The 13,499-nt window shown below is 41.1% G+C and overlaps 1 protein-coding gene and 1 long non-coding RNA gene across 4 annotated transcripts in view; one reads left to right on the plus strand and one right to left on the minus strand.

Moving 5' to 3' along the window:
- Nucleotides 1-3,845: 3,845 nt before the first annotated feature.
- HTR1F (5-hydroxytryptamine receptor 1F) overlaps nucleotides 3,846-13,499 on the minus strand; it is a 116,110-nt gene continuing 106,456 nt past the window's right edge. For both annotated transcript variants that reach the window (XM_013097677.5, XM_005017651.6), the window contains one exon: nucleotides 3,846-8,031. In XM_013097677.5, the coding sequence (XP_012953131.4) occupies nucleotides 6,893-7,993 (1,101 nt within the window). In that variant the 5' untranslated portion in view covers nucleotides 7,994-8,031 and the 3' untranslated portion in view covers nucleotides 3,846-6,892. The remainder of the gene's footprint in view (nucleotides 8,032-13,499) is intronic.
- LOC106016451 (uncharacterized) overlaps nucleotides 12,006-13,499 on the plus strand; it is a 104,810-nt gene continuing 103,316 nt past the window's right edge. Inside the window, exon 1 of one of the 2 annotated variants that reach the window (XR_002401157.4) lies at nucleotides 12,006-12,342. This is a non-coding gene — a long non-coding RNA (uncharacterized lncRNA). The remainder of the gene's footprint in view (nucleotides 12,343-13,499) is intronic. The other variant, XR_011804090.1, reaches the window with a different exon arrangement.

Here is a 13,499-nt window from a genome sequence, read left to right on the forward strand (position 1 = left end):
CACTCCTGGAGTACTGTGCCCAGTTCCGGGCTTCCCAGTGTAAGATATGCAGGGACATCCTGGAGAGAGTTCAGCAAAGGATCACAAAGGTGATTAAGGGACTGCAGCATCTCTCATAAGAGGAAAGGCTGGGAGAGCTGGGACTCTGCAGCCTAAAGGAGAAGACTCCGGTGGGATTTTATCAGTGTGTATGAACACCTGAAGAGTGGGTGTAAAGAAGACAAAGCCAGGCAGAGATGGGACGAGAGGCAGCAGGCACAAACTAAACCAAAATGGGTTCCAAGTGAACATCAGGAAACTTTTTTTTTTTTTTTTTTTTTTTTTTTTAGTGCGAGGGTGACTGAGCACTGCCACTGGTATCACAGAGAAGTTGTGGAGTCTTCATCCTTAGAGATACTCAAAAGCCATCTGGATGTGGTCCTGGGCAGCCTGCTATAGGTGGCCCTCCTAGATGACCTCCAGATGTCCATTCCAGTCTTGACCATGCTGTGATTCTAGCACTGGGTTTGGAAATGTTCCCTTCTCTTGTTTAGTATGCAAAACAGCACTCCAGGACCTTATCCAGACCGAGGTGTTCACTTCCCTGGGCTTCTGGTTTCCTACCTGTAAAATGGTGATAAGACCTACCTACCTCAGATAAGTAGTTAATTAATATTTCTTCTATACTTTGAAAACAAGATGGGAGAATTTGACAAAATGCAAAAGACTGCCAATAAATGAGATTAGAAACAGTCTAATGGTAATATAGCTTATATTTGTCTGTGAAAATTAAGGTCATGCTTGGCTGTAATATAAATATCTTGCTTGGAAAACTAGTTTGGGTTCAAAAGGACCTTGGTTTTCTTGCTGTCAAAGTAGTTGTGGAAGAAAAAGTGGATCAAGTCCTTACCTTAAATTTTTATTATCTTAAATTACTATCTCTTTGCATTTACCCAAGCTGAAGACTGACTTCAAGCTTCAGAGCTGAGCTTTATGGTAACAGGGTATGCAAGCCCTGTACTGACCACCACAAAGTTGATACAAAACTGTCTTGCTAAACAAGCCAGAAGAGCTGACAGAGCCCAGCTAAGTTAGGATAGAAAATAAGGTGCAGGAAATGACCAGGTGACTGAAGGGAGCATCAATATCTTTTTGGACTTCCTTTGCCACAGAAGATGTGACAGATGCTGGACTGCTTTTTATTTTGTTGCTAGCTAGTGCTGACTGAGCTTGCTGCTGGTGGTGTTCTGCTTGAAGAGATCTCTTTTTGCACCTGGTTGGGCAGCAGTGCTGGCCTGTGTTGAGCCCACCTGACCCCAGTCTGGTCAGGTTGCCTTCTGGCTACCTCCAAAAAAGTAAGAGAGATGAAAGCTTTTGTCGGTTTTTGCTGTGGATAACGACACAACTTTGCTCTTGCTGGTTAATGGTGTGTCTTTTTGGAGCAGGTACTTTATAGTGACTACCACTTTAGAAAGGGTTGAAGTGCAAATGGGGTGATTTCTTATTTCATGGCTGTGGACTACATTATGCAGCTTTGTACTGTGAAATACAGGAAACCGGGCTTAGCCAAAAGTGAGTTGCTTAGCAGATGCTTACTGTCATACAAATTAGCCACAGCTTTTGCATCTTGGAGTACTGCCAGCAGAGAGATAGTTATTGCATTAAACATCTACTACCAGTCATGATCTAAACTGAAGCAAGAAGATTAATTGCTCCTCTAGCTTTAACTTAGCAATTAGCACTTTTTTTGTGGCATCAAACATGGTTTTTATCTTTAAATCCAAACTATAATACACTGCTCTGAGTTTGAAATCAATGAGTGTATGGGAGGAACCGGAAAAGATTTAATTTAGTGAGAGAAAGTATTGTGTATGTATAGGACCTATCTCATTTTAAGGAAATATTTTATTAGTGCTACTCATCTGTTATGTAGTAATTCATACCTTCAGAACTGTAGTTTAAATAAATATATGCCTTAAAGAGTGGATACAATTGATTTGAACTACTAGTAGATAAGAAATAAATGTTCAGTAAACACCTTCTTTCACTTTTTACTCTGCCTCAACTGAGATTTTTAATACATAATTGTACAGACTGACTAACAAAGCACAGTGCCTTTTCCTTACCTAAAAATATTTCTTTGCAATTATTTTGAGTTGCGAAGTTCTTACTTAAACTCATCTGAAAATGAAGTAAACAACTGGATTGTAGAAAATTCAGACTTCAGTATTTTCCTGAGGATATAAGATTTTTTCAGCCATTGCTGTTTGTTATGAGAGGGATTTGACACCAGAAAGGCAATTTTGGATTGAATTTGTAACCTTGTCTGTTCATGCCAATGCTGCTGACTTTTGCCTGTTCTGTTCTCCGTAATCTTCTTAGCCAAGCTCTGTATCACCAAAGCTTTGATTGCTTGAGTTTAAATGATGTCTAGAAACTTTAGGTCATAGAAATGTTTATATTTATTTTGAAGACTTACCCTTCCTGGTTAAAGAGAAAGGAAAAAAAATAAATTAGAAAATAGTGTCCCCAGAAAACAAATGGAAAATCCTTAAAAATAATAAAAAATTGTTTAATTCATCTCAGGATTGTGCAGCGGAGGCGGTATCAAAGCATTGCTGGTATTTTCAGTAGTTCTGATATTGTTAGTACTGTCCCTGTAGTGCAGTAGCACTTTTCAGAAGAGGAACATGAGAGCAAACAGCAGGTAACATTTACTACTTGAGTGCTGGGGTGCCTTCAAGTGTTAGGTTTATACTCAGCCTTTGCAGGGCTGCTACAAGGTCTTCATCATGCTTTTCTTGCAGCCTTTTTTCTTTGGTGTGCAGAGTTCAAAAAAGTTTTTCCCTTCAACAGCTACCGCAGTGACTTTCTGTTTCCCTTATGCAAAGGAATCTGAAATGCAAAGGCCAAATAAATAATAACATGTACTTGCCTAGAAATAATGTGCTAAGTTTGTAACTACTGGAGAAAATGATTTGGTACATAGTTATTTCTGTGTACCTCCCTAACACCAAGAACAATTAGGCACCAGCTGAAGGCAGTGACTGCCAAAAGCACATTTGGATGAGGTGGGTGTTTCTGGGTGGTACAGTCATGCACTAACAAGTGTGACTGCATCACTAAAACAAAAGTGTATTCGTAGCTCAACCCCTCTTCAGGGATGTGCTCTCCTCAAGAGGAAAGGACACCAATAAAGCATTTGGCAGGGAGGAAATGTGAAGGACTGAGCACAGAATAATGAGATGTATTTAACTGCTTGCTGTTAGCAAAAAAACATCTACCTGAACTACATATAGTGTTCACAGCTGCTTCAGGAATCATCCTGTGTGAAAGACGAAGTGGGACCAGGTCAGCTGCTCCAAATTCAGTTCCCTAGGTGTTAGAAGAAATCTAAATTGATGGGTGGGTGGGTAGGCAGAAAGCAGCAACTGGGAAGGCAGTTACAGTAGAGACAGGAGTCCAGAGAGCTTCACACAAAGCAGAGGATATGTAAAACCCTTTCCTTCAATACATGTGTGCTTTTCTGATAAATGGAGTTAAGAAAACAGACTTTTTTTCCCCTCTTTTCTGAGACTGAACTCTTAGAAGGTAAAGAGCTACTTGTAAAAATACTTAGTTCCAGGGAATAAAATCTTGTAGTTTCTTTCTTGCTCCTTGGATTCAGTACTAAGCTCCAGTGGGTGCCCGTGTACCTTGTGGGGAGGGGAAAGCAGCATCCAGCAAAAAGCTATTATGCATCTTGAAAGAGTCAGATATTTTTCTTAGCACATCACATGCATAGATAAATGCTAGAGGTGAAATGATTCTGTGTGGGGATGTATGATGAAGTGTTTGGCACTATGGAAATTTCAGACACTGAGAAATGATGGTCCACAATCCGTAAGTGCTTTTAATAAGATAACTATCCGCTTGTTTGCTTAGATTTCTTGTAGTTGCATCTTCCACCACTGGGTGTTGAAGGGTGAGCAGATACAGCTCAGTGAAAAGGATACAAAAGAAACCACCTTTGCATTTTGAGAAATGTTTAGCAGCTTAAGTAGATTCAGAGTATAATACTGTTGACAGTGCATAAATGACAGCTATTTTCTGTTTATCTACATGCTACTCCATTCTTTGAGCCTTACTATTGTTATTTAAATATGAGTATCTTAAGCATCTTTTCTCCTCAGAAGCAACCCCTAGTTTTTCTTCCACTTTGCTTTCACAAGGTATTGTCAAACTTTTTACATGTAAGAGGAAAAGTGATATACGCTGCCCTCCAGCAGATATAAAGGGAAAAGCAGGTGGAGTGGAAGCTGTGGCTCTAGACATCCCATGTTATGACACAGTACTCAGGAAACAAGGGAAGCAAAGGTCTTAAACCTTAAACGTTTCAGTGTGGTTTCCTTGCAGCCTTCTGCTAATCTGGTAATCCTTTGAGGAAACAATTCTGAGGATCTTTCTGGAGACAGCAGAGCACAGCTGATCTTCAAAATGGTTATTTTCTTTTAGCATAATATAGCCAGTGCTGAGGTCACGGGGGCTGCCGCAGCTGTAGTCTGACTGCAGTGGTATCAAGTGCATTTGCTTATGCTGAGCGCAAGCCAAATTACATGCTGCTGCATCCTAGTGCCTTCAAAATTTAGCTGTGCTACTGCTGCGCTAGAGCTATGTGGTGTGACAAGTAAGCTTTCCACTAGGCTCCTGCAGGGGTTAAAATCAGCGGTAAAAGAAATGCATTGTTACTAGTACTTCTGAGTAGTATCTCATTTGGATCTTGATGTGAAAGCAGAATATAGTAAGTTTCAAGTGACAGAAACAAATTAGTTCAATATCCTAGGTCTCAAACCTTGTCATCTTGCATGAAACACCTCTGACAGCTATTGTGGGAGCTTGTAGCTAGTGGGCAAAATACAAAAATCATTAAGCTCCACAGTTTGGAATATAAGGGGGGGGGGGAAGCAGGAGAGAGAAACAACAGTGACAGCATTTTTCTGGATTTTCTTGTCTAATACAAAATGCTAAAAGTCTCTTGGAAGAAAAGCTGCAAAGACTGGTGACACCTTTCCCAAACTAAGGCTCTGTGTAGTGGTCTCATGTCTCAGCTTCTTTGTGACATCCCAAAGCTGCCAGCCCATGTGCCAAGTCAGAGCATCTCTGAAGGACTGCTGCAGCTGACAGCAGGATTTGTAGTTCCTGTAAGGAGCCTCCAGTCCCTGTTCCTGCTGGCCAGTATTGAATGGCTGGCAGCAAATGCAAAGCCAGAGTCTTGATGATGCAGTCTAAATCTGTCTGACCTGAAAAGTGCAAAACCCATCCCTGGGCTCTGTGGTGGCTCTTAGCTACTCATCTGCACTGTGGGGGTAAAAGCCCACTGTCTTGTTAGTACCCTTAGCTGCTGACAAACTTGCACTGATAGTTTTGAGGCAACGGCTGTTGCACTTTTTAGTGCTGTGTCTTGCTGTGTAAATCAAGGTCGGCCAAGGTGCGTCTTTGAGGCCTTTGCAGGCAGCCCACTAAAGGCCTTGTTCGTTGTGGCTATCTTTGGCCAGAGCAGTTGGCTGGGGATGGCTGGAGTGCACACAGGTCCCTTTGGCTTTGCTGGGACTGGGACTAGATACTCTGGGGAAACTGGGGGTTTGGAGGCGCCAGCCCCTGAGCATTCTGCAGCTTCCCCTCCCCAGGTGTGTGCTGCTGACTGAGATCACTCCCCCTGCCCTTTTTGGAAAAGCTGCTGAAGGACCTTTTCTTGGGACCCACGGTGCTTGCACTGCAGTTGGTCTCTTCTTTCTCACTCAGCTAGGAAGAGGGCTCACAGCTCTAGCGCTTGAGGCAGTTGAGAAAAACTCAGGGGATGTTAGGCTTCGGGCCTAACTGGCTTCCAGCATATGCTGAGCTGGAGCTTCAGTAGGTGGCCTTCAGCCCAAGCTCACTGAGCCACCCACCTTCAGCAATGCTCCAGTGGCCCTGGCACAAGCTCTCTGGCTGGGTTTGGTGCTCAGAAAGCCGTGGGGGCCGTGCCAGCCAGGTATATGAGGTAGGGCTGAGGGAACAGAGAGTATTTCATGTTTTTCTTCTTTCCAACATCCCCATAAGGAGGACCAGCTGCACTTTATGAGGTAAACTCTCCATAGTCCCTATTCAAATGGTGTCTCTGAGCACCAGGCACTGTATGCGTGCAAATCACGTGAGGTGCCCTGACTACTAACCATTCCCCTGAGGCTGTGCCCACATCTGTCTTGTGTGTGCAGCAGCAGAGGGCATGCAACGCTGGCTCGCTATGAACTGCTAACCCATGAAAGTGCCTTGACTACTGCTGGGGCATAACCCAGAAAAGTCCTTCATCTAGGGAAGGGCAGAGCTGCAGCTGCACTCAACTAGTTAACAGAGGATGATGCTAGGTATGTTTAAAGCTACCACCCTTTGCTGGGAATGGCTTGGCTCTATGCTGCAGGCCTGTGACAAATTAATAATGTTAAGTCTTTAATTCCAAGCTGTATTTTGACAATAGAGACCAAAACCCGTGTGGTGTTTCACTTAAAACTTCATTGGTTAGTCGTTACTTTTTTTTTTTCTTTTCTTTCTTTCTAATTTTGTTTCTTTGTTTTGTCTACTTCAAGCATGTATTTCCTTTATATTTAAGATAATACCTGAATGCTTCAAACTAGGTGGCTCTGCAAATCCCAGGTGGGTCAGGGTCACAATGAGTAAATGCTACCTCCTTTTCCAGAGCAAAACTGATCCCAGAAGATCCATCTCTTTAAAACTTGGGAAATTTATGCTCCCAGTACTACTAATACAAAAGAGTCATTATGTAAATGCAGAGTCTTGGTGTTTTTCCTTAAATACAACAAATGTGAACTCAGTTATATAAATTTATACATGTTAAAAAAAAACAATGAATATGTTCTCCTTATATGAACAAAAGCTCTTAGAAATATTGCCTACACCGCACAAGCTTCTGGAATGCTTTCTTGAAATCTTCATTAAAGATTGTGTAGATTAGAGGATTAATAAGGGAATTGATATATCCCAGCCATGCTAGGAAATTAGACATGTCTTCTGAGATGTGACATCTTTCACAGGTATTAACAACTACTTCTTTTACAAAAAAAGGAAGCCAGCAGATCACAAACGCCCCCAGGATCAGACCCAGAGTAGTTGCTGCCTTTCGCTCTCTTGTGCTAGAGATTCTCTGTTTTTTCCAGGACTTCTCGTGCTTAGATTCAGACCTGGGGCTTCGTACGGTGATATTGATTTTATCACAGTCCACCAGTGGATCTGATGTCTTTTCTGTTGTGCTGGGCATTGAAGCCAATTTGGTGCTTCTTTCACCTGCGTCCAAAAGGACTTGTCCATTTACCTCCTCCCTGACGATCCGGCTGATGCTTCTTCTGTGAAATGTCTTTGCTGCCTTGTATATCTTGTAATAAAGGATCAGAATCAAGGCCAATGGGATATAGAAGGCGCCAAACGTAGAGTAAATGGTGAAAACAATGTGGTCATGTTTGATGATGCATTCATCATCCTTGCTGGTTGTTTGGTGCCGCCAAAACAAAGGCGGCATGGAGATAAAAATGGATATTATCCATACCACTGCAATCATGATACCTGCATGCTTTGGTGTCCTTTTCCGTGCATATTCCACAGCATCTGTGATTGCTCTGTACCGATCCAAAGCAATGGCAGAGAGATGCAAGATGGAACATGTGCAACATGTAATGTCCACGCTCAGCCAAATGTCACACACCACTTGCCCCATGATCCATGTCTCCTTTACAATGTAGACAATGCTGAAGGGCATCACTAGGACTGCCACAAGGAAATCAGTCACTGCAAGAGAGCAGATTAAATAGTTGGCGGGGTGGTGGAGCTTTCTTGTCACAATTATTGCAGTCATCACAAGAGAATTGATGGCTGTTGTCATTAGTGCAAGTACAGACAAGGTAATGGAAATGAGAATCTTGGATGTCACCCATTTGAATAGTTCTGCTGACGTACTGTTTTGTTCTGTTGAGTTTATTAAATCCATGTTCCCTTTTAAAGGTGATCTTTACCAGTAGAAGCTACCTGTTAGAAAAATAAAAACAGTTCAGAAAGTGCATCTCTGGTCTATAGAGAGCCTTCATTTTTGTTATCTTAAAAGACTACGGGCTCCAAAATTACAGGAACATCAGACTTATCATTAGAAATGATTCTGGCTCTAGACAGAGATTTTCCTGGCTAACATGGTGTGGGATGCTCTGCTTTCTCTTTCTCCTTGGCTGTGCTGATGGGAAGGGCATATTTGCACAGCAGGGGAGAGGAGCATGCAGTGGTGCCTGAGATGGCACTGCCCTGCAGGGTGCTGCAAACCGTGGCAGGGAACAGCCAGCCCTATCCCTTCAGCAAGCAGTGGCATCCATGTGGCCCCCGCGGTGCAGAGCCAGCCTTTTGCTAAATGCTTGGATTGTAGTGGGTTCTCAAAACTGGTTATACATGGGCAATCTCATCCTAAGATAAATACTGACACTGCCTCTAGGCTAATGCTGACTACTCTGCTGAGCAATGTAAACACTATTGAAAACGAATCCACAGGAAGTTAGTATAATGCTTCTTTTCTCTATATGAATCCATTCTTTCCCATCAGTACGAGTTCTTCCTTGTATATAGCGAAACATGGGCTTTCTAAACTTGGACATAGTTTTCTAGAGAAACCAGTAAAGTGAACAATTGCTCTATGAGTATGAGAAGAAACATTTACACGTTGAAAATTTCATTCCTCCTATGCAACTCTAAAATTAAATGGCTGGATATATTTTAAATCTTCAGATGTCTGGCTTATTGTCTAACTGAAATATTATGCATAGATTAGACTCTTGAAAACATCATTACTTTCCTCAAGTTTTGCTGTTCTCTGGTTGCTGCCATAGAAAAATGCACAGAACTTGAAAGCTGATTGTTCCACTAGTGACTATCTCTGCGGAAACAGTACAACTCCTCTTACAGCTCCACAGGAAATAAAAAGCAAGGAAATATTGAGATGTGTTCTCAGTTGTGTTCTGGGGAAGTGCTGTTCCACCCTGCACTCTTATCAAGGAGGGTTTCTGAGCACATTGCAGGCTGGAGCTGAAGTAGGAGTTTCCAGCTTTTTAGTCTAGAGCTCGTAGCTCACAGTAAGATGATCAGATCATCCTATTGTGAGTTTTGACATGAGATTTCCTGTGCATGGAAGACCTACCAGATGAACCCCTAAGTGGGGTTTCCTTTCATCAGTCCTGGACTATGTAAGTGGGTTGCACTTGCTTTGCACTGGATGCCAGAAATAGGGAAATATATGAAATAAATGAATTGTGTTTTCTTATGAAAGAAAGGGTCTCATTAACATAACTAAAGCTTTTTGGTATTGTGCGGAAGTGGCTTAAAAATTATCATATACATAACCTTGATCCTTTGGACCAATTTAGTTTGATATTCTAACCCAGGAAATGCTTAATATGCTATTGGGTTACTCAAAAAGGTTTTTAACATTGCTTGACCCCACCATTTAATTGTATGGAAGGACAAGGAGAGGAAACATCTTATTTACTGTTATTTACAAACACTACACAGAATCTTGTCCTGCACATGAGCTGATTACAGCACGCACATGCTCTTTTTCTCTCTGCGTCCCTCTCTCTGAACTTGAAATACACTTCACATACATAAAATAGATCTTCTGTCATGTCAGTGTCACCTTAAACCCCCTGAATCCACAGTAATTGCTAGGTTGCAGATATTTTTGTCTATAGCTAGCTGCCTTCCAGAGAAGGAAAAGGCAAGTATAATATTGTCTGGTGAATGTTCAACCTTTGCTAAATAAATCTTCATTTCTGAGCTTGAGTAAATACATGAGAAAAAATACTTATTGGGAAATACTAAGTCTGTTGATATCCAGCAGTTGATCATATTTTAAAACAGTTACTCATTATGCTTAATTACCTTATAAATTTCTGACTCTTTAGATATTAGTCTTTAATTGCAAGCAAGCAAAAAGCAATTTAGATATAATGAAAGTTGATTAATAGCTTTTGAAAGATTATTCAGTTTGAGGCTGTGGAGTAAGGAAAATGGTATGGATGGGTTCACAGAACTGGTGTGTAGGAATAAGTAGGTTTCCTTAGGACTGATCATGATCATGAGGCTCTTTGTAAGAAGCACAGTGACAGCAATGCACTTACTTGCCATGTGTCTCGTTCTGTGGTTTTAAGATTGTCAGCCAGCATGCTCTGATTTCGTTCAGGCTGAGAGCATGGGCTCACAGCAGTATTGAAGACTGCCACCCAAGTTTTCAGCGTGCTGCTGTTAGATACCTGGGGTCTCCCATTCATGGGATATAACCTGTGCTTTAACGGTACCCATCTGGAATCCCACCCTTTTATTCCTGTGTGGATTGTTAAGTCCTTCTGCTAATGCCTTCAGAACCCCAGCAGCTGGTGCTCAGGGTGGTCCCCATGAGCTGCTGCGCAGACCAAGGAATGTGGCACCATCCAGGGTGGGCAGCAAGATCTGTCCTCCAAAGTGGTGGCCCCGTCTGAGGCTCCAGAGCCTATCTGCTGGCTGTGCTGTTTGGGGCTGCTGGTCACAAAGTACACTGTACTTCCAGTTCAGACTTTGCTGTTAGCCCCACGTGAGTACACAGAGCAAGACTTACAGCTAAAAAAGACTTCAAAAGGAAGCACGGAAGACTTTGGGCCTTGTTCTCCAGGTAGTGAATTTACTTTGATGAATGAAAACCATCTTGCAGTCATGCTGAACTGAAGATCTGTATTCCAATATAAGATGGGTTCAGTGGTGAAAAGTATGTATTTTCAAAGAAATTCTTACAGTCCAGATATTTCTAAGGCTACTTTTGTATAACTGGCTACTCAATGCCCCTGTTGAAGGATGAAGCTTAATCTATTGGAATACATGGAATATATCTGATTCCATGGATTATAATTATTATTATTTTTTTTGGTCATCTTTACAATATGCAGCTGCTGTTGGGAAACTTTAGAAAGCCTTGAAGCTTCGATTCTGTGCATTGCATTGATATTCTCCTGAATTTAAGATTAGGGAAAAGGATGTTGCTAAAGGTTGCTTTATCTTCATTATAGATCTTAACAGAGTAATTTATTCTCTAACTGCTATTAAAACACAAGTATGATGTTTCAGTTGACCAACTGAAATATTATGCTGAACAAGAGATCTGTAAACAATGGAAGTTGCTGTTTACCAAAGATAGTATGTCTGTTATCTTGGATATGTTGACATTATTTCTTTTTAGGAATTAGCCACTTCTGTGGCTTTTTTTTTTTTCCTTCCTGCCCAAATGCAGCATGATAAGATGACCCTGAATGTATCTCCTTGATTATAAAGGCAACTGTATCATCCAACTGATCTTGTTTAGGAGGCATGAGGGAAAATGTCTGTATAGCTTGATCACAAATATAAATGTGTAATTTTTACATTGGCAATTCACAGAATAAAGAACTTCATTTGCTCTCCTCAGTTTTGTGTGTGTGTTAAACCCATAAATGCCCATTTATATCTGAGATTTACAGAAGAATAATTAAATTGCTCTTGTTCAGTAGCATCAGTCTGTCCTTAAAGGTTTAGAAAACAGCACACCTTTGCCTAAACTTGGGAAGTAGTATGAATTTTCTCCAGTTGCTGGAGAAACATGGCTAGGAATGCCTTTGGGAAAGGTGACATGAGCCTACTGTTTCAGATCCTGAATTTAACTTGAACTATTAGCTTACAGCTGCTGGAGTTTTTATTTTATTTTATTTTATTTTATTTTATTTTATTTTATTTTATTTGTGTCTGGCTTGTTTTAAACTGCTGTAAGCACTGTCAGGGAGAAAACCTGATTAGAGTTTAATTACTGCTTTTTGCATACAAGTTTTTTGAGTATATTTCGTGGCTGTTTGCTTGTTTTCTGTACACGTGGGGTCCTTACCAAAGCGTGTTTAGTTTAAAATGTCATCATCAAAAGTAGTAGTAGAGCTCAGGAAGCAACTGAACTGAGGATACTTAAAATACTCCAGAAAAGTAGCAGTGTTTGCACTGCCAGGTTGTCCTCTCAACTCCATTGAGTTAATACAAAGTTGTGCCAGTGACATAGAAAGATCCTGGCTATCTCCTCTCACTTAACAGGCTCCAGCTGGCTTTGAAATGATGAAGCATTTCACCTGCTAGCAGGATTCCTTGCTTTATTGGCCAAACTGGTCAGTAAGCCAGTTAAAAAAGGCACAGCTTTCTTGCTTTAATGGAAACTGACCCTACAATTTTTTTCTGATGATGGGGAGGATTCTGTGTTTGCATTCAGCCATCATGTTTTTACCACCTGCTCCTGCATAGGCTAGCCAGACACTGGAGGTAAGATTAAAATAACCATAGAATAAGGCAGTTTTAAGTACCATAATTGCTTGAGAGCTAAAATTTCTTCCCAAAGCAGTATTTATGAGCTTGTAAAAATTCTTCCTGATATGGCTGTCACTGTCTTTAGATACCAACCATGTTGTATGCTAATGATAATTAGCTTAGTAGTGATCCATCACATTAAATTTGAGCAGAAGGAAATAACGCTCTTTTGAATTAAACAAATCTGTTTAAAGAGAATGAACTCCTACCAGATCTGGTGATGGATATGTGCTTTGTTGAGCCCAAACTCTGAAGTCTCACAAGCTGAGAAAGAGAGGAATTCTCTCATTTGATTTTTAGTGCCTGTCCTTAAAATCTGTTAAAATCTTAACTCTTCCTAAGGTTCCTAGAGCTACAGTGCATCCCCTGAAATGAAGTAGGGGTGACTGGCTGGTGTGCAAGAGGAGCTGCTTACTGGCTGAAGGCAGCTGCTGCAAACCTGCAGTAAACAATGCCATCCCTGGAATGCAAAGTAAACGTCCATCAGCAGTTTGAAAGGAAAAGCAGAAATCTCAAGGCTGCCATACCTGAACTGCATTGCTATATGCTTGCTGTAGATGTACCTCCTCCTGCTAAGCCACAGCTTTAAAATATTTAAATCTTGGTGTGCTGCCAGATATTCTAAAATGGCTGTAAACTTACCCTCCCTCCCCCCTTTTTTTCCCCTCTCTTTTTTTTTTCTTTTTTTTAAGAGATGTTTATGTGTCCATAATTACAAGGTAGAGTTATTTCCAGTCCTTCATCTGTCAGCAAACAATCACATGTGCATGCTGAAGTAATGCTTTAGAGTCTCTGTTTTGGGTCATGCTGCCTCAGTTCATGGGACTGAGCACATTCTGGACCTGAAATGTATTGGTGAAGTGGAGGAATAACTGAAAAGATGTTTAGATTTTGCTGCTTGAGTCTCTGTTAACTGTAGTTATTTATCATTTCCACTTGTAGAAGGTCACAACAGACCTATTTCTAGAAACATAGACCACAAATAACTACAAAACTGCAGATAAATCAATTGAACTAATATCATACACAATTCTGCCTACCAAGCACCCTCTTGGGAGAAGCATGGGTAAATAAATAGGCTTTGCAGCATGCCCTGAATAGCAATATAACAC

The sequence above is a fragment of the Anas platyrhynchos genome, chromosome 1 (genome assembly GCF_047663525.1).
Source record: "Anas platyrhynchos isolate ZD024472 breed Pekin duck chromosome 1, IASCAAS_PekinDuck_T2T, whole genome shotgun sequence".
NCBI lineage: Eukaryota > Metazoa > Chordata > Aves > Anseriformes > Anatidae > Anas > Anas platyrhynchos.